Source organism: Anolis carolinensis, chromosome 1 (assembly GCF_035594765.1).
Source record: "Anolis carolinensis isolate JA03-04 chromosome 1, rAnoCar3.1.pri, whole genome shotgun sequence".
Taxonomy (NCBI): Eukaryota; Metazoa; Chordata; class Lepidosauria; order Squamata; family Dactyloidae; genus Anolis; species Anolis carolinensis.
Genome location: NC_085841.1, coordinates 236,202,540 through 236,230,054, shown reverse-complemented (window position 1 = coordinate 236,230,054; position 27,515 = coordinate 236,202,540). Strand labels below are relative to the sequence as shown.

Genomic DNA, 27,515 nt, shown 5'->3' with positions numbered 1-27,515 from the left:
ACAGTAGGGAGGGTGGGTGTATCAACAGAGTAGTAAACAATGAAAGAAGTGCTGAAAGCACAGAGGAAGGGGGAAAGAGAGACTCAGAAGAGGCCAGGAGAAGGGCACCCAGAAAGGTGGTGGTCTCCAGGAAAGCCCAGCCATTTGGTAGGTAGCTATTCATTTCCCCCTATAGTTGGGGTGGGTGGTAGGCTTTAAAAAATAAAGGTATTCATGCATATGTCTAAAAAAGTTCTTGTTTACTTGAGATGAAGAGAAACAATCAGACAGTGACTCTGTCCAGAGCCACACTCAGATTCCAGGCAGTTCAGATCTGACACTTGGACACTGCGCAGAGAAGAAATAGGAGGGAGGGAATTTCTCATTGTCAAATACAGAAAGGGGAACAGAATCTCTACAATTGTACATGGCTTGTGGGGAAAAATAATTATAAGGCTATGTGAGCCTGCAGAGAGTTTCTTCACCCCCACTTTTCCCGGCTAACTTCCACTATCTGAGGTGCTATATGCGGCTATCAAGGGAAGGGTCGTCTTAGCAGAAGCTCCTTGGTTGGCATGTACTTTACTCATCGTCATGTGAAAAGGTTATCATTTTTCTTTACATTTTAACAAAACTTGTTTCCCTACTTATCTGGTTTATATTTGTTTTATGTCTGCTGATCACTTTCATGATTCCCTTAACTACTATGTTATTGGCATTTTGGTTTAAATTGTTTTTGTTGTATCATTGATTTTTATTCTTTGCCCCCTAGACAATCTAGGAATGTTATATCCCTAAAATAACTGAATTAAAATATTAAACACTAATCTATTTGACTGTGACAGACAGATATTCAAAAAAGTGAAATTGTTTCAGGCACAGATGTAGGAATGTGAAACATTGTATCTGCTTAAACCCCTGCGGTTGTGCTAAAGCAGTCTTGGGAAGATATTTTGCATGTGTTAGAAAAGTGTTTAATTTTGGTTGTTGATGTTGTGGAATAATCTGTTAATAACCTAGTTTTTCCCACCACAAATCTGAAACTATATCTTTTCCTTCCATTAATACCCTATTTCTTTGACTCTTAATTGCACTTTTCCCCCATATAAACATCCCTAAAAACAGGATGCATCTTTGGTCCCTTCCACACAGCTGCATAAAATTCACATTGAACTGGATTATATGGCAGTGTGGACTCAGATAATCAAGTTCAAAGCAGATATTGGGGTTTATCTGCCTTATCCTTTATCTGGGTTATATGGCTGTCTGGGAGGGCCATTAGAATCACAGGTGCTCTTTATATATATAAATAAAGCTTTTTCCTGTTGGTGATATTGAAATTAGTGTGCATCTTGTTATCAATGGCATCTCAGAATTGAAGAAATACAGTAACTGATTAATGAGAATAGTATGGTTTTGCCAAATTATCCCTCTCCCAAGGATCCGAAAGGAAATCTCTGGCAGAAAAGTCAATGACTATTTGTGTTGCTTTGGCTTGGATGACAGTCATTCTAGTATGTTAAACCTGTTTTAACCCATCTTCTGATGTCTGAAATTTTGTTTTCTTGCTGTTATGTTGTAACATTGGACACTATCCACCATTGTATTGTAATGGCACTATTATGGATTCTTTTTTTAAAAAATTAACCAATTACACAGCAAGGGATTGGGTACAGGAGTCACTAATGACACTAGTAAAGCATACAAAAATGCAAATGCAGTGTGATAAAGAGTATTAACAAACAGGGTTGTTGTGTGTTTTCCGGGCTGTATAGCCATGTTCCAGAAGTATTCTCTCCTGATGTTTCGCCCACATCTATGGCAGGCATCTTCAGAGGCTGGACCACCAAAAGCAGCGCCCAAACACACCCAAACCTCTGAGGATGCCTGGGCGAAACGTCAGGAAAGAATACTTCTGGAACATGGCCATATAGCCCGGAAAACACACAACAATCCTGTGATTCTGGCCATGAAAGTCTTCAACAACATATCAACAAGCAGCTAACCTCATAAGACTGGCTAAAGTATACATTGCAAATGGAGTAACACAGCATAAAGAGTAGTGTAATAAGACTCTCAGAGATAGCCCGTCAGTTACCATGATTCTTCACTATTGTGTTGGCTATTCTAGTCAGGTCTGATGGATATTGTAGCCAGTGAAACCTGGAGGGTCATATGACTCCTACTCCTGCTCTATACCCACAGGGATAAGAGAAGCAAAGGAACTCAGTACTTCCAGTCACTCGCTGAATGAGGCCAAAACCCAAGCATTTATTTTTTTCCTCCAATATGACTGACAGCCAAAAGCCTCTTTGCTCCACCACTGTCTGAGCAGTGGGATTTTCACGGCAACCTACAAATGATAAGGAAGGAAATAACACTGGACTTTTATAGAAGCTCAGTGAGAAGATTTATTTGACTGCAGGTTTTATAGAATGCGAGGACAGGAGCCAGCATAAGCAAGGGCGAAATGAATGTAGGCTTCAGCATTTAACAATGCCAGAGCTTAACATAATAGCTAGCAGCCCTGTGTTTAATTTCTACAAAAACCTTTCCATTCTATGTGGAGGGTCTGCCATTCAGGTTTGAAATATGTTTTTCTTTCTTCAACAAAATGGTTACAGTCAATTCTCCATATCTGAGGACTTGACTCTTGTGGATTTCATTAAAATGTGGGCAACTGCTAGAGAAAGTTGACCACAGAATTATGTTGGAAGGGCCTAGATTCCTAGAAAGATGTTCTTTCTGGTTAAAAATGTGCCTTTTTCAATTCTCAGTTTTTCCACTTATGTGGGGGCTCTATGCCCTTAACTGCTGTGAATGTGGAGGGTTGACTGAATTGGTTGGTTAGTTGGTTGGTTAGTTGGTTGGTTAGTTGGTTGGTATCCCATCCACTCAAGTTGTTCCTGCCTATCAGTGGATTCTGGGAACTACAGAAGAAGGCAATGTTTGTATAGTAATCACGGTAAATCTAGTCTGGTATTCACAACAGCTAGGTATCATTGCACAAAGATGCCAGAAACCCTTCTCACCTGAGCGCGTACATGTAGCTGAGGTACTGTATGTGGTATCCTCTTTTAGGAAGAAAGAGGATACCACATGGCAATAACATTTAGGACACATCCAACTGAATTTGGTGTGTGCTCATGGGGAAAAAGAAACCTGTAGCTTTCTAGATATGACTGGGCTCTAACCTCCTTAATGGCCTATGGTTAAGATGACTGGATTTGTAGTTGTACAACATCTGGAGGAGGGGCACAGCTTCCCTATCCTTTCTGTAAGAAATCTAAGGCAGAAGCAACAAGCAAGTGTGAGGCTGAGGGCCCTTCCACACAGCCATATAACTCAGAATATCAAGGCAGATAATCCACAGCCATATAACCCAGAATATCAAGGCAGATAATCCATAATATCTGCTTTGAACAGGTTATCTGAGTCCACACTACCATATAATCAAGTTCAATGTGAATTTTATACAGCTGTGTGGAAGGGGCATGAGACAGAAGGGAAAAACGAGAACCAAGAAGACCACTTAACAGGATATGACTGAGAAGGGCCGGAGAAGTTTTCATAGCTGAAAGAGAGCAAAGGACATACCGGCATGTGCTTCCTTGTGAATAGTTCTTCAGATGTGTCTGTTCTTTTAACCTCAGACAGATTTTCTATGTAGTTTTATTTGACAAACTACAGTGAATCATCTCTTCTAGCTCACAACTCTGAGTTCCTTTTTTCCTTCCAGCTTTCCTTTCCTATACCAGAGCTCTCTACTGTAAAATACTCTATCTGACCAGATGATAGAATGACAAAGTCCTGAAAGACTGATAAGCCTGTAAAGCATTCATCTCTGAAAGAGCAGGGTCACTGGCACTACAATCCTATAAAGTCAATTCGAAGCTAAACTCCATTGAGCTCAATAAGACTTAATGACAAGTGAGAGGGTATAGGATTTCGGGGGAAAGGGCGAGGGCCAGTGTCCATCCTAACAGATCCATGCTTTGGTCAAACATCCCAGACATCCCGAGTTCTCAAACTGTTATTTGCAAATGTCAGAGGGGTATTTTTAACAGATGGTTCACCTGCCCCTACTCCCTGAAGTTGCACGTTTCATGCCCAGGTCACAGACTGTTCCTGGCATTTGTCTCCAGGTTTTATTTAAAGACGCTTTACTAAGTGAGTAGAAAGTAGCAAGGCAATGACTTGCATTGGCACACATGCATGCTTATACACCTGTCTTGAAGGATCTCTGATCTCTTCCAAGTAAATTGCTTCCTTAACAGGCTTTGAGAGCGGGCTAGCCCTATCATCAAGCAGAACAAGGCCAGCTGCTTCAGGTTGTTCTCCCATTTTATGGTGATTGTATTTTCACACCATTAATGAATAGCAAACAAACTTGAAGCAGTGAAGACAATGGCAGCAAATTATTGACTTGTCCCACCCATTAGGAGGGATTATCTCATCAGATAATTCTATCTATTACTGTTCACCATTTTGGTTGAGAGTTTAATATGAAGCTTCACTTTTTAATAACTTTTACAAATATTTATAATACAAAGTTAGTAGAATACATTTATGCCATCTTTCTTGCTTATTAATAGAGCTATGAATCTCACATCACTCATCTTTGATTTTTTAAAGGCCTATAGGCTGGTTCACCCAAGATGGCCCTACCTTAGGCTGAGTGAGGCAAATGCCTCAGATAATAGATGCTGTAGCTCAGCCATTCTGAACTTATACTTCAGTACTGTTGCCTATTGTGCCATATGACTTGTTATATTCCTTGAACTGGCCAGCAATGCTCACCTGTGGTTTAAGATGCTAGTAAATTCACTGGTAGACCAGCCAGCTTCGGTATGTAGAATGGGGTAGGAGTCCATTTGTCTCTCAATCTTTGAGATGACTACAATTTACCTCAATCAGTAGAACCACATAGAAACATTTAGTACCTCAAGTTTTCCCACTTTTTTCTGTGCACTGTGTCTTTTTAGAACTGGAACCATAAGAAGCCAGCTGCTTTAAAATCCACTGACTGAACTAAGGGACGTGGCATCATGGAAGGTGAAGGTACCAAGGAGCAGCAGGAGATGCAGCAGATCAACGGGGTGGAGCAGAAGGGAGAATCAGGAGATGCTCAGATCATATCTAAAGGAGAGAGCAAAGCAGGAAAAACAGAGGGTGTTGGGAATGAAGAGTCTGGAGAGAACAAGACAGGGAAAGCACAGCCTACTGGGAAAGAAGCTGTTTTGGAGAATGAGACAGGGAAAGATGATGCTGGGAAGAGTGAAACAGAGAAAACAGAGGATACTGGGAAAGAAGATGCTGGAGAGAATCAAGCAGATAAAGGAGAGAATTCTGGGAAAGAGGACAAGCAGGTCAATGAGATCCCTAAAAAGGCTTTGGGCAATGAGGAAAGACAGGGATCTGAGACTATCAAAGAAGTGAAGGAAAGCCATCAAGCACAGGCTGAGGCTACAGTGGCTCTGGGTGAATCTGGTACAGAGCCCAAGGAAGAAGCTGATGTTTCTGGCACAGCAGAAGAACCCCAGGAAGGAAAAGGAGAAAAAGATGGTGCTGTGGAGAAAAATGCCAGCATTTCCAAGAAAGAGGTGGGAATAGAGCATGTTTCTAGTCTCCACTTTTTTTATTAGTATTTTAATGCTTCCTTTCAATTCACATTCCTAATAATAACAATAATCATCATAATCATCTTTATTTGTATCCTGACCCCGCTACCAAAAGGGACTTGGAGCGGCTTACAACAAAAATACAATATACATATTAATAATAGCAACCAAAACAACACAGATCAACAAATCGTAGCACAAAAACAAAAACATTCCTTATCACACATACTATAGACTTCTCCGGCTTTCGGAATAGGAAAAGAACTCCCACCTATTTGCAATTGGTTCATCTTCCTCACAGAATTATATAGTGCATAAGTAGCTAATATGACAGCCTCACTCCCTTAATGTGAATGTGTGGCAAAGACATTCACATAAAGACTCATTGAGTGGTTGGTGTTTTTCTGTTGCACATAATTATCTTTAAAATGCATTTACATTAATATTTGTCTTTTAGACCATGGCTAGGATTTTGTATCAAAATGAGTATAAATGATACCTGGTCTAATCTACCACCAAACCTGATGGAAACATAATTCATCCTGCTCCAATCACCGGTAAAATGAACCTTTTTCTCTCATGCATCTGATGCCTGGTAAAGGACAGGATATGACTATGGCAATAGTATCAAAATCATGACTAAGCAGTGATTATGAATACAAAACAATTATGCTTGAGTAAATCCAAGTTACTGTTCTGTATTCACAATCGCTAATAGCCGCAATTGTAATTCACTCCCCATCCCCAATCTACTGTATGAGGAGGAAGATGTTCTTCTACTGGCAATTAGACCATGAGCAAATGATGTTTCCATAAGGCTGGGAAGGGTTTAAGCAAAAAGAAGTTACTTAACAAATGTCAAACATGCAGGGAACAAGCAATACATGCTAAAATTTTCTCTTTTGCACAACCATAAAAGGTACAAGAGCCCCTCCAATTTTCATTCAAGTAGCTTTATGGCACATTGTATATATTCTGTTATGGTTTAATCTAAATATTGGCCTGAAATCCATATCAGCTACTTAGTTATACTTATAAAGGGTGTTTGAAAAAGAACTCCCTATTCACCATTTAATTTAAATGGTGAATAGGGAGTTCTTTTTCAAACACCCTATCTTAGTTATACTTTAATCTACTTATTCTGGCTTCTGCAGCTATAAAAGGTACAGAAGCTATCTCCAGGTTTCAGTCTGGCAATCCTAGATATAAGGTGCTCTGATAGAAATTAGCCAAAAGGAAGAAAAGCAATATTACTTTAAAATATTTCACGTACAGAATTGCATACCACACATTTCTATCATCTTTATGTCTAAGTGGTTTCCTTGTAAACAACAGATGCATCTAATTGAATAGGCCTGCGGAAGGTATAGGTCACAAACAGAACCTTTTTAGCTCCACAAACTTCACTGGGCACTCTAAAGTCCACTTTTAAAAATAATGTTATTATACAGAAATTTAAGCATCAAGGTTCCAATGGTTTCTTGGAAATTTTGTGAATTCAAAACATCCAGTAAACAAAATGGGAAATGAATTGTGGTTGGTCTCCTCCCATTTCTTATGTGCCCCCAGAGCCGAACTGGCAGCACTTCTGATGAGCCTCTTTCACCAGGACCAGAAGAGGAAGAGGAAGAATACTGGCCAGAATTCTCTCCCAGTTCTCCTGATGAGAGCCCACAAAGCCCCACGGAGCTCAAAAGCATGGAAACGGGTAAGGAAACTTCTTCAGCACATTGGGACATTAAGAGTGAAGGGAAAGATTAAATTAAAAGTTTATCATTTGAATGTGACATTCACACCTACCAGAAAATCTGAGAATCCTCAGAAATTCACCTTTCAAACATTTCAAACAAACATTTCAAACAAACAAATGTGTACTTCCAAAATGTCTCTAGTCCTCACGATGCTGAGAAGACAGCTTCAGAACTCTTTCAGAAACTAACTTGATTTTCCTGCAAGATTGATTGGAGTATGGTCTTCAGTCATTATATTGTTATATTACAGTACAACTAAAAACTGTTTCTGATCATTGTGAGAAGCAAGAAACTTGGGATAATTGTTTATTCAGAGTGTTTATTCATCACTTCTTCTGCCAGCAGGATTTCCAAAGCAATGTGCAAGAAAATACATTTTGCCACCATGAAATATACTGCTTTGAAATTGGGTCCATCATTTTGATACATCCTGTATATTGTAATATATTATTTAAAAGTATTACAGTATGACCCACATATCCTTGGCACCAATACCTGCAATTTCATTTAGCCGCATCGGTCTCTAGGCCTTTTCTAGGTCTTCCTTGGCTTCCACCAGAAGCTGAAAAAACAGTTATGCTAGAGGACCTAGAAATACAAGAAAAGCATTCTGTCTAGGCATTTTCTAGGCCCTCCAGCAAAACTGTATGCTTCTGTCAGAAGTTAATTCATCTGAATTATTATCTCCAGTTTCGCATTTCCATGATAAGTCCAAGAACAAAATATGGGGCAGTACTGTATATGAATGAATGTTTTAGTATTCAGTCTTCAGCTGGTATGTGGTCAATCAGAGTTCACCATATATATGTATCACCAATTCCAAAATGGGTGAGATTTTTAACAGTACAATTTTCTGTAATTCTGTCTAGGCAGTACCACCTCAGGCCCAAGCACTCCAGAGGCTGCTACAGGGGACATTACCAGGCAAGACAATCTCTTACTTAGATTATCCAGTGCATCTCAGGTCTGGGAACATGACTTTAAAAATTCTAGTTCTCATTAGCCTTCTTGTCTATAAGTATGTCATGAAGGGAAGAGTAGTTCACTGGTATCATAGGGGGGAAAGGTACACCACTGTCTTTACCATTTTGGGGAAAACTTATGGAAAGCAAAATGTGATCATTGTCTTTATATGTTACCAGAATAGAAATGTACAGTGGTCAGCAGTCCTCATGCTACTGAAATCTAGATTCTCATCCTGTTATTATGGGTGTTTTAAACTGGGAAAAAATTCATGTAAACTCATAGAAAGCAACAATAAATGGAAAATAGGCAAGTCAGTGTTCAAATGCTAAGATTTGAGGGATCCAGATTCAAATCCACAACACAGCATGGCCATGAGCCAGAGCCACTTCAAAATATTGCTTGGAAGAGAAAGTAGGAAGGAGGAGGCGAACAATATTTGACTTATGGAGTTTATTGGAGAAAACATGGGATATAAATATAAGTGAAAAATAATAGTGTTGCCTTTTTGTTGTGGGCTCAGGCACTGGCCCTTTGAAGGAAACATGCCTGTGAAAAGGGCACAGGCCTGAGATAATAGGGCAGCAATAACGACATCAACCGAGGATTAACACAACGACAGCAACTCCCACCTTCTCAGAACTAGCAGCCAACAAAGCTATTAAGATATTTCTCCAGAGTGCAGTCAGGTTGTCCTTCTCTTGGCCAACATCCTGGTGTCTCCTGCCATTTTTAGAACCACATCATGTATTGCCACCCTTCATCTGGTGTCCCTCCATCCCCCATAACTATTTACTGACTTGCTTTTGCTATTTAGCACTGAAGCAGCTCCTGAAGGAACTCAAGAACAGCAGCAACAAACTTCACCTGAGCCAACAGCCGCCTCCAAGGAGAAAAAGAAAAGACCGGCATTAGACAGGAGGGAAATAACAAGACCTCGGATGCCTCCCAGAGTTCAGTCCCGCAAAGCCATTATGGACAAGTTTGGAGGGTAACCTTGTACTTCTCTCTTTTAAAAAATCATTATGGCCTTTTCCTTACCAAGTACAATATTTCACTTTCCTTATGAAGCGTACAAGCTTATTTTCTTTCAGCACAATGACTAGACCATTACAATAGGCATCTTGATATCAAGATTATGGTTCAAACTTGTTTTAGGCTTTCCTCACAGTTGTGCACAGCCAACTATGCCCCCTCCTAGTGGGTCTTACTTCTGTTATGCTAAACCTGGATAGAGTTTAAAAGATGTTTTCACAGAGGACTGAGACATGGATTGTTACGTATTAAAATATGTTTATTTATTTATTTATTTATTTATTTAATTTATATACCGCTCTTCTCCCCCAGGGGGACCCAGAGCGGTCTTACATAATGGCAAGATTAATGCCCCATATAATACAAAATATAGTAAAACAAACAATCGTAAAAACACACTTAAAAACCAATATTATACCCCATTTAAAACAGTAAAGCACTGTGTGGCCATTACAACAGGGCCAGTAGCATTGGGCCAAAAGTCAGAGCCAGTCTGTATTCAATTACACATTAATCCAGCGAATACATCAGATTATATCGACCGTATCTTAGGATGGGCCAAAAGCTTGGTCCCACATCCAGGTCTTCAGCTGCTTCCTAAAAGACATGAGTGAGGGGGCTTCCCTAATCTCCCTTGGCAAGGAGTTCCACAGCCGCGGAGCCACCACCGAAAAAGCCCTGTCCCTCGTTCCAGCCAAATGCACCTGTGACGGCGACGGGACCGAGAGCAGGGCCTCACTGGAAGATCTTAATCTGCGGGGCGGCTCATAGGGGGAGATACGTTCGGAGAGGTAAGTTGGACCAGAGCCGTTTAAGGTTTTGTAGGCCAAAGCCAGCACTTTAAATTGTGCCCGGAAGCTAACAGGCAGCCAGTGGAGCTGCTTCAACAGAGGAGTTGTATGCTCCCTGTACGGCGCTCCAGTTAATAACCTGGCTGCGGAACGTTGGACTAATTCCAGCTTCCGAACAGTCTTTGAAGGCAACCCCACGTAGAGCGCATTGCAATAGTCCAAACGAGATGTAACCAGAGCGTGGACCACCGTGGCCATGTCAGGCTTCCCAAGGTATGGGCGCAGTTGGCGCACAAGTTTGAGTTGTGCGAAGGCCCCCCTGGCCACCGCCGAAACCTGGGGTTCCAGGCTCAGCGATGAGTCCAGGAGGACACCCAAACTGCGAACCTGCGCCTTCAGGGGGAGTGCGACCCCATCCAGCACAGGCTGTAACCCTATACCCTGTTCGGCCTTACGACTGACCAGGAGGACCTCTGTCTTGTCTGGATTCAACTTCAATTTGTTCGCCCTCATCCAGTCCGACACAGCAGCCAGGCACCGGTTCAGGATCTGGACGGCCTCCTTGGAAGCTGGAGAAAAGGAGTGATAGAGTTGGACATCATCTGCGTACAGATGACACCGAACTCCAAAACTCCGGATGATCTCACCCAGCGGCTTCATGTAGATGTTAAACAACAAAGGGGACAGTACTGAACCCTGTGGGACTCCAGAAGACAACGGTTGTGGAGCCGAACAGCTGTCCCCTATCAACACCTTCTGGGTACGGTCCTCAAGGAAGGACTGGAGCCACTGCAATGCAGTACCCCCAAGGCCCATTCCCACGAGGCGACCCAGAAGGATACCGTGGTCTACGGTATCGAAGGCCGCTGAGAGATCCAGGAGAACCAGCAGGGACACACTCCCCCTGTCAAGCTCTCTGCGGAGATCATCCACCAAGGAGACCAAGGCCGTCTCAGTTCCATGCCCCGGTCTGAAGCCAGACTGTGCCGGATCCAGATATTCAGTTGCTTCCAAGAATCCCTGGAGTTGCGAGGCAACCACGCGTTCCACGACCTTGCCCAAAAAGGGGAGATTGGAAATGTTAAAGGAAAGGTAACACTTCAAAGTGTTGCTTATGGCTTATGAAGTCCCGTATGGCTTAAGTGCAGGCAATCCAAAAGGCCATATTTCCTGATTTAAGCCTGGCTAAGTTTTAAGTTCTTTGGAGTTCTTCAGTAGGGTTTGATGAGGGCTTGGGAGCGGGTCTTCTCAGTAGTTCCTCTGAGGTTATGAAATTTCCTCCCTCAGGAATAAGTTGGCCTCCTCTCCGCTCTCTTCCTGCCAACTGATAAAGACCTTTTTATTTAGGCTGTGCTTTTGTTCTAATTTTTATAAGCTTTTGAACTGTTTTAATTAGTATTTTCAAATAAGATAGCTAATTTTAAAAATTATTATAACACTAGCTGTGCCTGGCCACGCGTTGCTGTGGCAAAGTGGTGGTGGTATTGGTTAAAAATTGTTGTGTAATTTTTATTTGACGTTACAGTAGAGTCTCACTTATCCAAGCTAAACGGGCCGGCAGAAGCTTGGATAAGCGAATATCTTGGATAATAAGGAGGGATTAAGGAAAAGCCTATTAAACATCAAATTAGGTTATGATTTTATAAATTAAGCACCAAAACATCATGTTATACAACAAATTTGACATAAAAAGTAGTTCAATACGAAGTAATGCTATGTTGTAATTACTGTATTTACGAATTTAGCACCAGAATATCACAATATATTGAAAACATTGACTACAAAAATAGCTTGGATTATCCAGAGGCTTGGATAAGCGAGGCTTGGATAAGCGGGACTCTACTGTATTTGTATTTTTTTTAATTAATTTTATTGTAAGTTATCTTTTTATTTATTATATTTTATTATTTTCTTGTATTATTTTTAGTTATTTTCTGTTATTATAGTATTTTATTGTATTAATTTTTTAGTGTTTTAAATTATTTTTTAGTGTTTTTTATTATTTTTTATTGGGTTGCTAGGAGACCAAGTTGGAGGAGCTTAGCCTTCTAACTGGCAGCAATTGGATAAAAGCAATTATTCCTGTCTCCCTAATTAGGACTTTATTTTTCTTTTCTTTTTGTTGTATCAACCTAGAGCCATGGATGATGGGTTGTTGTCAAATTTTGAGGTTGGGGGGCCTGTAGTTTTGTTGTTTTGTGGGTCGCGGTGATGCCATCACTCTTTTATATATATAGATTTTAGCTATATTTTACTTTACCCTTTCCTTTAATTTGATTCAGGTTTCATGTTGGGAGAGAGATAGGATAGAAATTAAATAAATAAGATAACAAGCTGCAGGGTTGGTGATGACACCTGGCACCCTTAGTAGCTGCCAGTGCCCAGGCAAGGGTCATGGCCAACACCTCACTTGGATCTTCCTTAGATTTCTTTTTCTGTAAACAGTACCAAGTTAGAAAATTTACTTTCGTGGATTACATCTCTCAGAACCTCTCAGCTAATGCAGATGTTGGAGCTGTAGTCTACACGAATGTTTCTAGGTTCTGTTCCAAGTGGCTCCATCTAGATACCCTTTAATTTCCCACAGTGCCTGGATCTATGGAGTATTATGGGAAATGTCAAGAGTGGCTGCCCCATCTGCTCTGTGTTGCTTGGAATGATGCCACTGAAACCAGGTTATACCATCAGAAGTCAGTGATAGGAGACAACAACAGAAGATGTTTGCCTAAGGTCACCTCAAACCTTGAATTATACTTGGTTCCTCTTGGGGAAGACTGAAAATAAGTAAACATTTTCAGAAACAACCTAGATAGTGGTCACTGACCTTAACCAAGCAGATATTTCTCCAGGATTTGAAACATCAATTAATTACGCAAATTTATAAAAAAAAATGTTTTGATTGTTCTCCTTCAACAAACACCTCTCTTGATTACTTCTGCATTTTTCTCTTTCCAAAGGGCTGCAACTGGGCCTGCCCCTAACATAAAAAAGACAGGAGGGGCAAACACTATAAAGACTATGTTGCTGGAATGGTGTCGGGCCAAGACCCGTGGCTATGAGGTAAGAAAAACCTGAGAAACAGAAACCCAAGAGACACTCCTCAAGTGCTCCTCAGTTCATGATCTTAATATTCCTTGATTGAATTCAGCATGAGTTTTTATTGGTTGTAATAGGAAGGGGCAGCATTGCCTGCATATCTGAACATAACCTTGAACAAATTTAATGAAATATTAGACAACTTTTTTATATTTAGTTTTGTGGAAGTCAATCTAATTGAACTCAGTGGGACTTACTAAAGTGCATACGAGTGGTGTTTTAGAGGATTTGATTAAATAAGCTGCCTTATCCACAGTGGTCATGGAGATGTGTTGTCCCTCCACCATCCACAAAAAATCTTATTCTTTAGATGGCGCTGCCAACCAGACTGGATTGACTTTTATCATATTTGGCTCAACTTTATGTCATATAAGAAGCATCCCTAAGTACAGTTTTAGGCTCTGCTTTCATAAACAGATTCAATAATATTTCTGCCATCAAAGTAATATTTTATCCACAAATCTGAGCTGTTAAAAGCAGCAAAGAGACAGATGAATGCTGTAGCAGAACAGTTTCCAGGAACTGAGCTGGTATCTGCAGCATAGGAGGTTATGGGAGATTTTCTCTATATCGTTATATGTACTGCTTACAGTGTATCAACTAGGGATGGACAAATCTATTGTTTTCATTTTGCCAGTCACTTCTTTTAAGATTTTTTTTTTAAAAATGGTATCTTATGAAACCTAAACCAGTTTAAGCCACTTCAGCACCAACTGAACACCTATGGTTCTTTCCTATTCCCTTGTATTTTATGATAAAATTCATACTAAAAGTATAGCAAGGAGATTTTTTAAAACCCTGACTCAAAAGTTCTCCTTTTCTAGTTCCCATATGTTACCTTCAGTTTCTTCCTTTTCATTTTTTGTTTGAATACATAATTCATTTTGTTGAATACATAATATTTTATATATGTGCTTAAGAGATTCCAAACCACCTTGCAGTAAAACTCATAGGACAGTTGGTGTAAAACAGAAGTAATAAAATATAGAACAAGTTAGAACAACAAAATGCAGAACCAGTCAGTAGAACAGAGTAGGTGAAGACATCATTAAAACCAGCTCTAACCCTGTTTCAAAATGCCTCAACACTTAATATGCTGATTTATCATGCAGTGGAAAGTTGACTTCACATGAGATTCAATGTACCACCAGGAGCATTATGTGAGGATTTAAAAACATTTCTTAATAAGAGAGATCCTTTTGAACATTGACCCTACACAAAAGTAGTTTTAAATGCTTTTCCATCCCACTTTAAACCTAACAAGAAGGTACCTCCCTTCCACCTCCTGTATGGTAATTAGCAACCTTAATGCAGTAGAAGAAAGCAATCAGCACCATAATTACAGCAAGAGAATGAAGAGTTAACCCCTCCCCCTGCATACTGCAGTCCCAATTCAAAATTGACCTTTTTGCTTCTTGCTCACTATTAATTTTTTAAACAGATCTCACACAATGTTACAGAAAATGCATTTAATGTCACGTGAAGTTAGGCCTTGGGTGCCTGTGCATAAGGCACTTTGAACATACTAAAAGCATTTCATGAATGCCAAGTGGTATAATTACTTTGCATCTACCTACACACAGGCTTTCAGTACAATGTAAATAGGCTGCTCCCCAGGCTCTGGTGACACTGGTTTTTTGTCTATCGCTCTGGAATATATTTTGCAAGTCCTCAAAATGATACTGCTATTTCATGCACAATACCAGAACACAGTAAAGCCTTGCCATTTGCAAACACCATATTGGGTAGGAGGTGATCTTCTTCACTGGGAGGTGAATAATCCTAAATCATAGGATTTCCATCCACATTTATTTTTGAATGTACCTATCTTGTATCATTATAACATGTTCTTCATGGAACTGACAAACACAAATGCTTTATGTTCTATTAGATTATTTATTACTATCCTTTTTGTTTCATAGCAATAACAAAAAATAGACCTACAGCTGATGAAGAAGGTAGACAGGGAAAATATTATTTTTCTTAAAATTTCATAGATACATAAATGATTATTCATTCATAAATTATAAATACCTGGGTTTCACAGTTTTGAACTATTCATAAAAACCATATTCCTAGATTTTATACATTTTGCTGGCCGGATTATTTCATATACTGCAGAGGTAGCAATTATTTCATTGGCACAAGTGTATTGCAGTCTTTTAAAATGTCAGGAAAATTTATCTTTTTCCAGGCAGTATTTTTATGCACAGTAATGCCACATCTAAAACAATAGTCCCAAGACAGTGAAACCTAAATACCTGAAGCTTGGAAGCATATTAAGGAGACCCTAGGGTATGCATCTTGGGATTTTTATGATTAATTTAAATTAATGTAAATAAGATTCTAGGCTGCAGTATCATCTTTAGTCACTAGACTTCATCACTTACTACTAGGATGCTGATGTATGTAGGTCATTTCTCCAGAGATCCTTTAGGCCAGAGTTTCTCAAAATGTACTCCTCCAGATGTTTTGGACTTCAGTGCCCACAATTCCTAACAGTTAGTAAGCTGTCTGGGATTTCTGGGAGCTGAAGTCCAGAACACCTGGAGGAGCAGAGTTTGAAAAACACCACTGTAAGTAGCTCCAAATTGGGCCAGAGACATTGCAGGGAAAACAGCATGGCAGGCATAACTTTTGCTTCCCTCAGCAGGACACCAAAAATTGTAAGCAGTTTGAAACAGTTAATGCTACAGGTTTCTAAAAGTATGTATTTGTAACAGCTACTCTGTATGCATGTGTATCTTTATATGTAAGAGAAAGTACAAGGAGCGGAGATAGGTGAGACTGTCACAATTAACATTTCTCTTTCCCATCCTAGCATGTGGACATCCAGAACTTCTCTTCCAGTTGGAGTAGTGCCATGGCATTTTGTGCCCTCATCCACAGTTACTTCCCAGATGCCTTTGACTATTCTACTCTTGACCCAGCAAACCGTAGAGAGAATTTTACCTTGGCTTTTTCCACTGCTGAGTGAGCATCCCCTAATTTCAATAGGACACTTATATGGGGCAGGTTGGGAGAGCTGTGAAAAAGTATGTAGGGCTTAAAGCCACCTGGGCTTTGAAAGTGGGAAAATCTGGAGGTGGGTCTCATAGGATGATCACAGCACACAAGCAAATAGAAATAGGCAGGCTTCAGACAGCTGGGCCCACAAACCATGAAGAATTTTAAAGGCATGTAGCAGACTTTATGGTTTGCTTTGAAACTGAATTTTTAAATAAACTAGCAAAGAATGTTCTACAAAGTCAGTCCCAGTAAGCAATCTAGCCTAAATATTCTAGATCAGTTTTGAGGTTTCGTTGAAGTCTTTTATGGCAGCCTAATATATAAAATATAGCCTAACCTGGTTGAGACAAAAAAGTGGATAACCATTCCCAGACTATCCCTGGTCCAGGAAGGACTGCATCTGGCAAAAAGCACACATTTGAAAGCACAAACACAATTTATAGCGTGATATTTGAAGAGAATGCAAACACTTCAAAACAGGCTGAACACTGTCTCATCAAACCACCCAGCAACAGTATATCTATGTTGTCTGGCACGATCTTTAAGTTCTTAATCTTCCTTCCTGATCCCAGACGTCAACATAGCACTACTACCTCATCGGATTCTAAGAATGTAAAGGATAACTAGTTCTAGTTAATATGGTAACGATATGACAACTCACCCAAATAGTTAAGAGGTTACAAGTAAATGTTGACAGAATATTAGGTTCTGCAGAGCTCCATAAAACATGTGCCACAAGGCGATACAATAATCTTCCAGTACGGTCACCCAAGTAGGAACAGAGCCAAAAGAATGGGGATGGGAGCTCCATAGGCTTCAGATGTTGTAAAATTACAACTTCCAGCATACTTTTCCATTGGCTGTGCTGGCTAGGACTGATGTGGCCTTCCAACCATATTTAGAAGATTAGAAAATTCCCATCCTTGCCAGAGAATACTGTACCCAAATTTTCTTCTTAGTCAGCCCAAGAGAGCAGTATGGGGGAAAAGTTCAGTGGGATTAGCAGAGTGTCTTTAAATATTCTAAAGCAGTGGTTCTCAACCTGTGAGTCCCCAGGTGTTTTGGCCTAAAACTCCCAGAAATCCCAGCCAGTTTACCAGCTGTTAGGATTTCTGGGAGTTGAAGGCCAAAACATCTGGGGACCCACAGTTTGAGAACCACTGCCCTGAAGACACCAGATCCCATCTGATCATTGAAGCTAAACCGTGTCAGCCTTGGTTACTATTTGGATAGGAGACCATCAACACATAACAGGTCCTGTAGGCTATATTTCAGAGGAAGAAATTGGTAAAAACATTTCTGAATATTCCTTGCCTAAGAAAACTCTTTGACATTTATTCTGTAATCAAAAGCCAACAGGCAATATACACACATAATCCTATTAGCTGCTGTAAACCAGAAGAGGCAAAGTTTAAGCAAACTGATAACAAGCAGCACTTATCCAATTCAATAACTGAGATTCATCCAGTAAAAGAGAGACCAGGAAGTCCTCTAGTCAAAGAAATTGGCATACCTGAAGGAAAAAGACATGACATCAGACAGTGGATAATGCCATTGGGCTATAGCCAGTGATGGAACCATGGATATTGACTGGAACTCAACACAAGTTTATTGCGTGTTCAGCAGATTTGGCCTCCCTACTGTAAGTATTTCCTGAATTCAAAGATTGAAAAAGTCATTTTTAGGACAACTTCCACAATATCCCAGGTACCACGCATACTATCATATTCTGGGATTTATATTTTTTTAAAGGTTTCCAAGTTGTGGCTAAATCATTTATCTAACACCAGTACCTCTCTGGGAATTTTTCAGGTCGGCTGTGATACACTATGGTAATTTATGGCCAAAGCTGGCAATTTCAAAAGGGTTTTCTATTTATGTTTTTCTGTTTCAACTCTATGTTCAGGGACTGTCTTTATGGGGGGGGGGGGGGGGATACTATAATAATCAACATAAGCACCCCTTATGCTGTGAGCACATAGTAATTATGTGGCACACATATAGTGGTTTTTACTAGGCTATTAGAAAAAGAAAAATCACCACAATCAGATAATAAAGTTAAATTGAGATGCCATGTCTCATCTGATCATATTACTCAAAAGTCTAGTAGAACTAGCCTAAGTATCTTCTGAGATACAGAAGAGCACTCCTTGCATCTTCTCCTTGAGGTACATCATATAAATTAGGCCAGCCTCCAAAGATCTATCTTATTAGTACTTCCAGACATATGATTTGTTATTTGAACTATAGTTTATATTGCGCTCCCTACCCATCCCATGTTAGTTTTTCCAGAGTGATGTCTTATTATATTTTTTGTCTGAAGGATTGTGCGCTCAAGGTGCCTTGCAGATGCAGCGATGCTGAGAAAGTTACCAAGGTGATCTGCTCATTAACAACCTCTTCCCAACTTTTCCTCAGGAAACTGGCTGACTGTGCCCAACTTCTGGAGGTGGATGATATGGTGCGCATGAGTGTTCCTGATAACAAATGCATATACACTTACATCCAGGAACTGTACCGCAGCCTGGTGCAGAAAGGGCTGGTCAAGACCAAGAAGAAATGAGGATGGAGCACAGACTCATGCTTAACGCTAATTGGAAACATGAGGGAAGCTGGGTGGGACAGGTGAGCAGGATTTCTTCTCCATATCATCTGGAAAATCTGAGTCAAATTAGACTTTGGGAGGCAAGTGTACTCCTTTTAATGAACCCATTTTCCCTCCTATAGTGGAACTACCACACAGACATGTACCTCAGCAGTCAGATTTGAAGTTCATATCTGTCTTTCAGAACACAAGACAAAGCATGCTAAATGTAAATATGCAAAGATATAGATTAGGACAACCATATGCTTATTGCTACAAAACATGCAATACCTCTTAGGGAAACATCTACTGAACATATCAGGTTACTCCACTAAAAGTACATTAAGATGGCTGATAAGAATTTGAAGGGTATGGAATTCCTATGCATTGAACTGTCATAAGACAAACAAAATTCATTTGATTTTAACAAAGGGATTCTTTCACTTTCAGTTTTGAAAACTGAAAGTGGTTAAAGTACTTTTTAACAAGTATTTTTTAATTAATTGATTGTTAACACAAGTAGAGTAATACAAATCCCAATTATTAAATACCACTTTACATTTTCACTCAATATAATGTGTCTTGTTTACTTAAGTTTACCAATCCCAATTCCACACTTACCAACCATATGTGTTCAGATTTTTTTTTATACCTAAAATGGTTTAGGTACTGTGACTAAAAGTTCTCGCAATACATCAATGTATAGCAGTGGCTGAAACATCTACTACAGCCAAAGGGCACATCTCAAGTTCTGCTTATCTCCGTTTCATTTTAGATGAGCAGCACAAGTATGTAGAAGTTTGACACCTGCAGTCAGAGGGAAAGGGTGCTGTACAGATAATGTTTTCTCTGTGGAAAAAGATTTGAACAACAGAGATCTTAAGGACACTAACATTTAGGAGACAATAATGTGAGGTTGTAGAACAAAGGATAGCTGTAGTATTTTGGTATGAAAGTGGGTTTTGGAGATTTAACAATAGCATGAGTTAAAAAGGCTTAAATAACAGTGGGTGTAAGCTGAAAGGGGTACTCATACTGTAAGGGCAAAGAAGTGCCAAATAGTGCATGTACATTTGGTAAAGAAAATCACACCCATAACGATGTCCTTGGAACCATCTTTTAATGTTTCTATGTACACTATAAGGATAAAGAGGATTCAAGTTCAGGGTTCTGTTTGTTTTTCAGGGAGAATCAACAGTAATGTACCTTACGTAGAGGGTCTCTAGTTTCCTCAACATAGCTCTAAACGTCTGCTATTCACAGACATCTGGCTTTTGGGATGTCCAGAAAAGGAATGGATACCTTTCATGTAGATGCTAACTATCATCTTCAGCAATCCAGCCTCCAGGGAAGCAGATGGACAGTGTCTGTTCTTAACAGGCATAACTTGGAACAAGTTGCATTGACCTCCAATTCCACATCTTGCTCCCTTGGCAAATCTTTCTCCAGCCCATGATGCTATCACATGTCTCCATGCAGATCACCAAATCCATTAAAACGAAACTGTAGCAAGTCAAGGAAATTCACCTGCATTTCATTTGAGCAAACTACAATTCAAATCCCTTTCATCAAAATATGAAGGCTACCTGGGAGACAGCAAAAACAACTCTCCCTGAAGGTAAAATACAGATAACCCAGAACTTAGTCTAATTCTCTGTATGTTTACCAAGAAGTAAGTCTTACAATATTAAGTTATGTCCAAGCTTTGAGGCAACGCAGTTAGGATCAGACTGCTTGGAATAATCATTAAGCAAGGAACAAATAAGATACCGAAAGAGATTGTGAAATTCCCCTATCCTTGCCAGTTTAAAACTTTGCATGAAATGGTAAACTTCTATATGTAATGCTTTAGGCTATCATCCCACACCTAGGCAGTAGACGTGATGTGACAATTCATTTTGTCTTCTATGACTCCACGATCCTATAGCAAACAAAGAAGTGATGAAAACCTTCATAATACTGTATCACAAAGATATTTAGGATGAGACAAAATACTCCTTATCTTTACTCCTTCACACATACACTGCCTGTGTTTTTAAAAAATTGCATTAAATTAGAAACCTGAACCAATAAGGAATGAAAACTTCCCCCTTTGTCCTAAACAGAGAGCTTTAGAAACTCATGCTACAAATCGCAAGATTCCTCACGATTCAGTCATGCTACAATTCTGTGATGTAAAATATGTTGATATGTTATGTTTGACCTTTAAGTCTGGGCAGTCTAGCTAAATGTTGGGACTAGAAGAGTTTTAATCCTATCTGGAGAGCCACAGTTGCCTACGCTGTTTCAGAGAATTCTCACACAGAAGACAGATCCCAAGCTAAGCTATAATGATTCATAGTTTACATACATAGGCCTGGTTTATTTAACAAAACTTAAGAACAGTTCTTGACCTTCCTATATATTTCACAGATTGTCTGGAAAACAATCTTAAATATGTATCCACTCTGAACAACTTCGGGTAAGAAAACCCTATGAGGGTTCACATTAGGGTCACCATAAGTCCAAAATGACTTAAAATACACAACTACAACAACAAATTCAATTACATAAAATATGAGGAATATAATTCCATTTCATTAACATGGCCAGGCAACTTGAACAGCGAGAGCTGCAATGATGTTAGCTATAAAGAACATGCAGATATTTAATAGAAGAAAAGTATTTTTATTTTTAAAAATATTAAGTACTTCATATATACATATGCAACAGAAAGACATATTCATGTGTTACTCTAATAGTCATGTATATGTGTAGAAATCTTAGTCAAAAAAATCAACCCCAAAAATGGGGCCAATTTGTTCATAGATCAATGTGAGCACTGTACCTTGATTCTTAGCAAAAAAGGAGGAGCTTCATTAATTCTGCAAACATTTAAAAGAAGCATCAATACCCTCTATCTAATGTGGCATTGCTTTTGGCATTTCTCAATGCCTGAACAGGGAAATGGCAGCAATGGCTAATGTAGCTGGTCCCTGAGATGGCACTGGTGCTTTCCCTTCTCCAAGGACTGTCCCCCAATTTATCCATAGGTCATATCAAAATCCATAATTTTGGCCCCAAAACCTGTCCTCGAGTTTGACTTATGTGTATACATGGTACTTTCAACAAAAGACCACAATCCTATGAACAAACTGTAAATCCATTTACTGGAAAATAAATGACAAGATGTTACTGTAACTCAGTGGTGGAACCCATGCTTCGCATATCAATCTCCACAACCATCAGCTAAGGCAGGAAAAACACTTGTCTGAAACCCCGGAGAGACTCAGTCTGTTAAAAATACTGGGCTAGAGAAGCTAAAGGTCTGTGTGAAATAGTGAATGAATGGATTTTATTATTACAGTCACAGATCAAGAGTGCAAAACTTTAAAACTTTACAACATTAAAAACAGTTTTTAAAGTGCCAACATTAAGAGCAGAAAGTCCATGGGTAATAAAATGATATAAGTTAAAAATTCATCCACTAAAATCACGCACAAACTGCTTGTTTTTTTTTATAGCTGCCACACAAAACTCAGGCACTCTATAAGTGATTGATGGGTCCTATGCTGTATAAGATGTTTTAAATAATAATCTTCACTTCTGCCAGGGATCTTCTGCACAATGGGAGTAATAAAAACAGATCTCATATCCTTATAGATATGACATCATAAAAGAACATGTCTGGCAGTTTCCTATGTTCCTCCATTTAGGAATAATCATATTTCACATCAAACTCCATTTATTACTAGCAACATTGCTTCATAACTTCACTTCACTTCCCTGTTTCACACACAGACCTTTCCTGCTGACTCACCGCATCATTTCTAGTTTTGGAAGACCCGCGCAATGCTGGTATTTCATTACTCTGAAGCAGGAAATTGTACCTGCCCAACAGTACTTCAGAGGGCCCATTTCCCCCTCAGATGTAGAATTTGTCAAGAACAAAAGCAACCCAGGTTTCCATCAGGTACATTATTCTGTTGCTAGGCAATCTTGGGAGCAATCTGCTTCATTCATCCCACTCACCTACTGGTGAGTGGGATATGGGTGGCTCTTCAATTAGCTATCACAACAGATAGGCAGAGAAGTTTGGGTGGGCATTTGTTGAGCTGAGGTCACTTGCTCGGTCGCTTTTCACTGAATTTGCTAGTGTGTTCTTCAGCATTGGCAAGGAAGCGTTCATGGTTTATGGCGAACTCCTCAGCCAACTCGGCACGCAAGGGATGGTCCGGATCAGGGTTATTCACCAATGCTATAAGTTCTTGGATCACTAGGGAAAAGTAAGAAGGATCAGAAGAAGGAAAGTAAGAAGAGCCTGAGCTTGTACTTTCAAGCAGAGAATCAAACCAAGTGAAGTTGACAGCTCAAGAAGGTTCTATCTACACACCATGGCCGGTGTCTCTCCTTGTCATACCTTGGTCTGTTTTTGTGGAAAGGTTCCAGTTCTTGGGACTGATGATCGGCAAGCACACTTGGCCTGACTCGTCCACATTGGGATGGTATATCTTAGTCTTGAAAGTTACCTTGGGAGGCTTCAAAGGGTAATCACCTGGAAAGCTGATCTCAACCTGGAATGCCCCTTGATTGTAAGGAGGGTCATCCTGGGGACAACAGGAAGGAGGCATGAATCACAAAAAGATGCAAAAGACTAGAACTTGCTTAGGAGCCCACCTATACAAAATTAAAGTGTCCAGGCCCCTGGAATCCCTTTTCTTTCCTCAGTCAGATAGTTTAGTGCCTCAAATGGAAACTGAAAATCCTCCCATAATGAAATAAATACATGGAGACATTGCTTTTTTAAAAAACAAAACCCCAAGAGAGCAGTCTCTTTCCGAATACCCACATTAACCTGGCTGACACAATAATAATAATAATAATAATAATAATAATAATAATAATAATAATAATAATTTTATTTGTTACCCACATCTCCTAACAGCTCAAGGTGGGGCACAACAGTCAAAACTATCAAAATATATACAACAAAATGCATATATTAAAACACTGGGTACAAAGATCAACATACAGTGGCAATAGGATGCAAATGCAAAACTCATGATACAACATTGATTGGGTATGCCTGCAGGAAAATATGGGTCTTCAGTTGTCTCTTACACTCTGACAACTCATTCAGCTGTCCAATCTCTTCCAGCAGGTCATTCCAGTCATGGGGCAACTGATGAAAAGGTCCTCTAGATGAATGTTGCCAGTCAGGTTCTGGTTGGCTGGAGTACTCCCCCCAAGAGGACACTGTAGGTAACCTGGACCCAAACCATGTAAGACCTTAAAGGTTATAACCAGCACTTTGTACTTTGCCCGAAAACTAATCAGTGGAGTGACTTTAGTTTAAGCGTGATATGTGATATATTGGATCCCCTTTGAATGCATCAAGGCCCTGCCATTTCCCCAGCTTGCCCAAACTCACCGGTACCAGAAGCCCCTTCCAAAGGAGGACATTAGTTGGATCCACCTCAATATTCCGGAAGCAGCGGAATCTTAACCTCCTGATCTCATCCAGCTCCTGAAAGGGCAAAATGCGTAAGTTGCCTTCAGGTCTATTGATGAGACCTGCACAGCAAAACCAATCTCAGTCACTGTCTAGCACAACATGCTGAGGAGAAATGATGGGGAATGTACTTCAACAAACTGTAGGCCATCAAACTAGGGAAAACTGAACTAGAATAAACAACGATATTATTCATAAGAATGTACAGAAGTAAATAAGACTTGATTGCATTTTCTTTTTTTGACATCGTGATAAAGTATGATGACATATGCATAAATCAATGTAAATCAATGACATATGCATAAATCAATCAGTTGTAAACTTCCCATTTCCTCCTTTTCATCCAGGGGGAGAACACTGGAAACTTCCAGCTTACTACAGTTTAGCACTGCACCTAAACTATGAATTGTGGTTAATTTTAAGGGTGGTTGTTTGAATCAAATCAGCATCATAAGACACAGTAAGGTCAGCTACTACCCTGTTTCCCCTAAAATAAGACATTCCCAGAAAATAAGACCTAGTAGAGGTTTTGATGAATTGCTAAATATAAGGCCTCCCCCGAAAGTAAGACCTTCCAAGTTTTTGTTTGGAAGCATGCCCAACGAACAGAACACCAGAGCATGCAGGATTGGTAAATGTACGTACCATAGAGTGTTGTACATGGAAATATTGGTAGTAACAAGAAATTCTTGACAGGATGCACAGTTTGTCTGGTTATGCTGGTTTGTGATGACAACTACTGTACAGTATATAAGAAATGTTCATTTTTTTGTTCAACAATAAATGTGAATTTTTCTTCATGGAAAAATAAGACATCCCCTGAAAATAAGACCTAGCACATCTTTGGGAGCAAAAATTAATATAAGACACTGTCTTATTTTTGGGGAAACACAGTACAGTAGAGTCTCACTTATCCAACACTCGCTTATCCAACGTTCTGGATTATCCAACGCATTTTTGTAGTCAATGTTTTCAATGCATTGTGATATTTTGGTGCTAAATACGTAAATACAGTAATTACTACATAGCATTAATGTGTAATGAACTACTTTTTCTGTCAAATTTGTTGTATAACATGTTTTTGTGCTTAATTTGTAAAATCATAACCTGTTTTGATGTTTAATAGGCTTTTTCTTAATCTCTCCTTATTATCCAACATTCTCGCTTATCCAACGTTCTGCCAGCTCGTTTATGTTGGATAAGTGAGACTCTACTGTATTTGCCAGGTCTGTGCAAAATGAAAGTGAAAACATCCACTTTACTGTACCCAACATTAATCTAGTATTGTGCCTATCACAATGAACCAGGATATACTGTACAGAATTAGAAGCTTTTGGCTTACATTTCCCAAAAACCCCAACCAGGAGCCAATGATTAGTATAATTTGCTTTCTACAACTCAGTTATATCTGCTACTCTGATTGCTATGGCATTTCCTTACTTAATATAGATATCATCCTGATTTTTTAAAAAGATCAAAAATTAAGTTCAAAGATAAGAATTGTTCCAGAAAGGAGCAAGATTTTCCTAATTTAAGCCCACATAAAACTATTTTTTTTCACACTTTTACAGCTTTCCTATTTACAGGCAAAGAATAACATTTCTTTCCTCAGCAAACTTCCTATCTAGTAGTAACAGAAAGCGAAAGTCATTTGGTGCCTTTCAGCTGGTATTTGTTTAGATATATCCTCATTAAAGCATCCCTAACACTGCCCTCACCCTTTTCAGCAAATGCTACATTCAGCAAAAGACAAGAGGGATCATCTCACCTCAGCAGGAGTCTACCGTATACCATGCAGCTGTGGACAAGTCTACATAGGGACCACCAAACACAGCAGCATGGCCCAAACACGAATCAAGGAACACGAAAGGCACTGCAGACTAACTCGGCCAGAGAAGTCAGCCATAACAGAGCACTTGATGAACCAACCTGGACACAGCATATTATCTGAGAACACAGAAATGCTGGGCCACTCTAACTACCACCATGTCAGACTACACAGAAAAGTCATTGAAATCCACAAGCATATGGACAATTTCAACAGAAAGGAGGAAACAATGAAAATGAACAAAATCTGGCTACTAGTATTAAAGAACTCTAAAATTAAAGGATAGTAAATAAAGAACAAAGCTCTGAAAACAGACAAGAAACACTTAGGGTCAATAAAAGATTCACCCAGGCAGGAGGCAGCCAGACTTAGAAGCTGCAAGGCCATTCAATGCGAATTAAGCTAGCCAATTGCAACATACACACTTGCATCAGGCAGACAAGAGTTCTTTCTCCCACCCTGGACTTTCCACAGATATATAGACTCCACTTGCCTAGTTTCTAACGGACCTCACAACCTCTGAGGACGCCTGTCATAGATGTAGATGAAATGTCAGGAGAGAATGCTTCTGGAACATAGCCATACAGCCAGGAAAACTCACAGCAACTCTATAATAAGGACATTCATGGACTGAGCATGTCACAACAACTGAAGAAGCTGTTTAGGAATTCACTCCCTCCATTAATAGCTACATCTCTTTAAACACAGTTTTTGTTATTTATTAATGAGGAACGAGGGACGAAAGCAACATACAGTACACACACATTCTCATAAGAGTGCCGCCACCATCCCATTGTATTTTAAGCCTTTGAAAAAGGACTGCATTGCTGGCAGACATTCAACAGAATATGTAGAAGATGTAGACATGCCTGAGGTTTCACCTTAAGAGGTATCAAAATATAGACGGCAGGTAGGATTCAGCTATTTTGTACCAGTGTTTCCCAACATTTGGCGCTTCAGATTTTTGGACTTCAACTCCCAGAATTCCTGAAAGTTGCAACACTGGCAAAGGCTTCTGGGAGTTGAAGTCCCAAAGACCTGAGGGACCAAAGACAGGGATAAAATAAAAAGGCAGTCATAACTTTTCCCAAATCCCTTCAGCACCTGCCACCTTTTCTTCGCTGCGCATCGCCTCTCCCTAAACAGCCCCCTTCGGATCCCTTAAAAGGAAGCTGGGCAGAACCAGGCTGGTCCCGAAACCTCCGCGCCCGCCTTACCTTCGCCACTCTCCGCGGCGCCGCCATCTTGCGCTCCCTGGCAACAGGAAAGCCGAGCCACGCCCACAGGCCTCCCTAGGCCACGCCCACGGGACAAAGGAAGGAGTGGTAGGATTAATTTAGTTTAGCACCACTTGAATGGCCATAGCT

At 39.8% G+C, this 27,515-nt stretch overlaps 2 protein-coding genes across 6 annotated transcripts; one reads left to right on the top strand and one right to left on the bottom strand.

The window, feature by feature from the left end:
• smtnl1 (smoothelin like 1) lies at positions 1 to 24,240 on the top strand. 5 transcript variants are annotated; one of them, XR_010001806.1, is made up of 9 exons: positions 1 to 147; positions 4,965 to 5,582; positions 7,170 to 7,308; positions 8,221 to 8,275; positions 9,132 to 9,305; positions 13,098 to 13,200; positions 16,058 to 16,209; positions 18,664 to 18,870; positions 23,970 to 24,240. XR_010001806.1 is itself a non-coding variant. In XM_008111054.3 (8 exons), exons 2-8 carry the CDS (start codon positions 5,028 to 5,030, stop codon positions 18,806 to 18,808), a joined length of 1,323 nt encoding a protein of 440 aa, XP_008109261.2. In that variant the 5' UTR covers positions 1 to 147; positions 4,965 to 5,027; the 3' UTR covers positions 18,809 to 19,923. The 5 variants fall into 5 exon arrangements, 2 of the variants coding, with proteins under 2 accessions (XP_008109261.2, XP_003215013.3); XR_010001805.1 differs by having other exon boundaries at positions 23,967 to 24,240; XR_506399.3 differs by lacking the exon at positions 23,970 to 24,240 and adding an exon at positions 20,015 to 22,009.
• ube2l6 (ubiquitin conjugating enzyme E2 L6) lies at positions 21,476 to 27,515 on the bottom strand. Its single transcript, XM_003214964.3, has 4 exons — positions 27,366 to 27,515; positions 24,240 to 24,335; positions 23,229 to 23,415; positions 21,476 to 23,084 (listed from the first exon to the last, which is right to left on the bottom strand). Exons 1-4 carry the CDS (start codon positions 27,390 to 27,392, stop codon positions 22,930 to 22,932), a joined length of 465 nt encoding a protein of 154 aa, XP_003215012.1. The 5' UTR covers positions 27,393 to 27,515; the 3' UTR covers positions 21,476 to 22,929.

Coding starts and splice junctions, on each gene's coding strand:
- smtnl1 (XM_008111054.3), top strand. CDS start 5,028: ATGGAAGGTGAAGGTACCAAGGAGCAGCAGGAGATGCAGCAGATCAAC. Junction 7,309..8,220: donor GCTCAAAAGCATGGAAACGG/GTAAGGAAACTT, acceptor AATTCTGTCTAG/GCAGTACCACCTCAGGCCCA. Junction 9,306..13,097: donor ATTATGGACAAGTTTGGAGG/GTAACCTTGTAC, acceptor CTCTTTCCAAAG/GGCTGCAACTGGGCCTGCCC.
- ube2l6 (XM_003214964.3), bottom strand. CDS start 27,392: ATGGCGGCGCCGCGGAGAGTGGCGAAG. Junction 24,336..27,365: donor CGCCGCGGAGAGTGGCGAAG/GTAAGGCGGGCG, acceptor TTGCCCTTTCAG/GAGCTGGATGAGATCAGGAG. Junction 23,416..24,239: donor GGAAGGGGCTTCTGGTACCG/GTGAGTTTGGGC, acceptor TGTTGTCCCCAG/GATGACCCTCCTTACAATCA.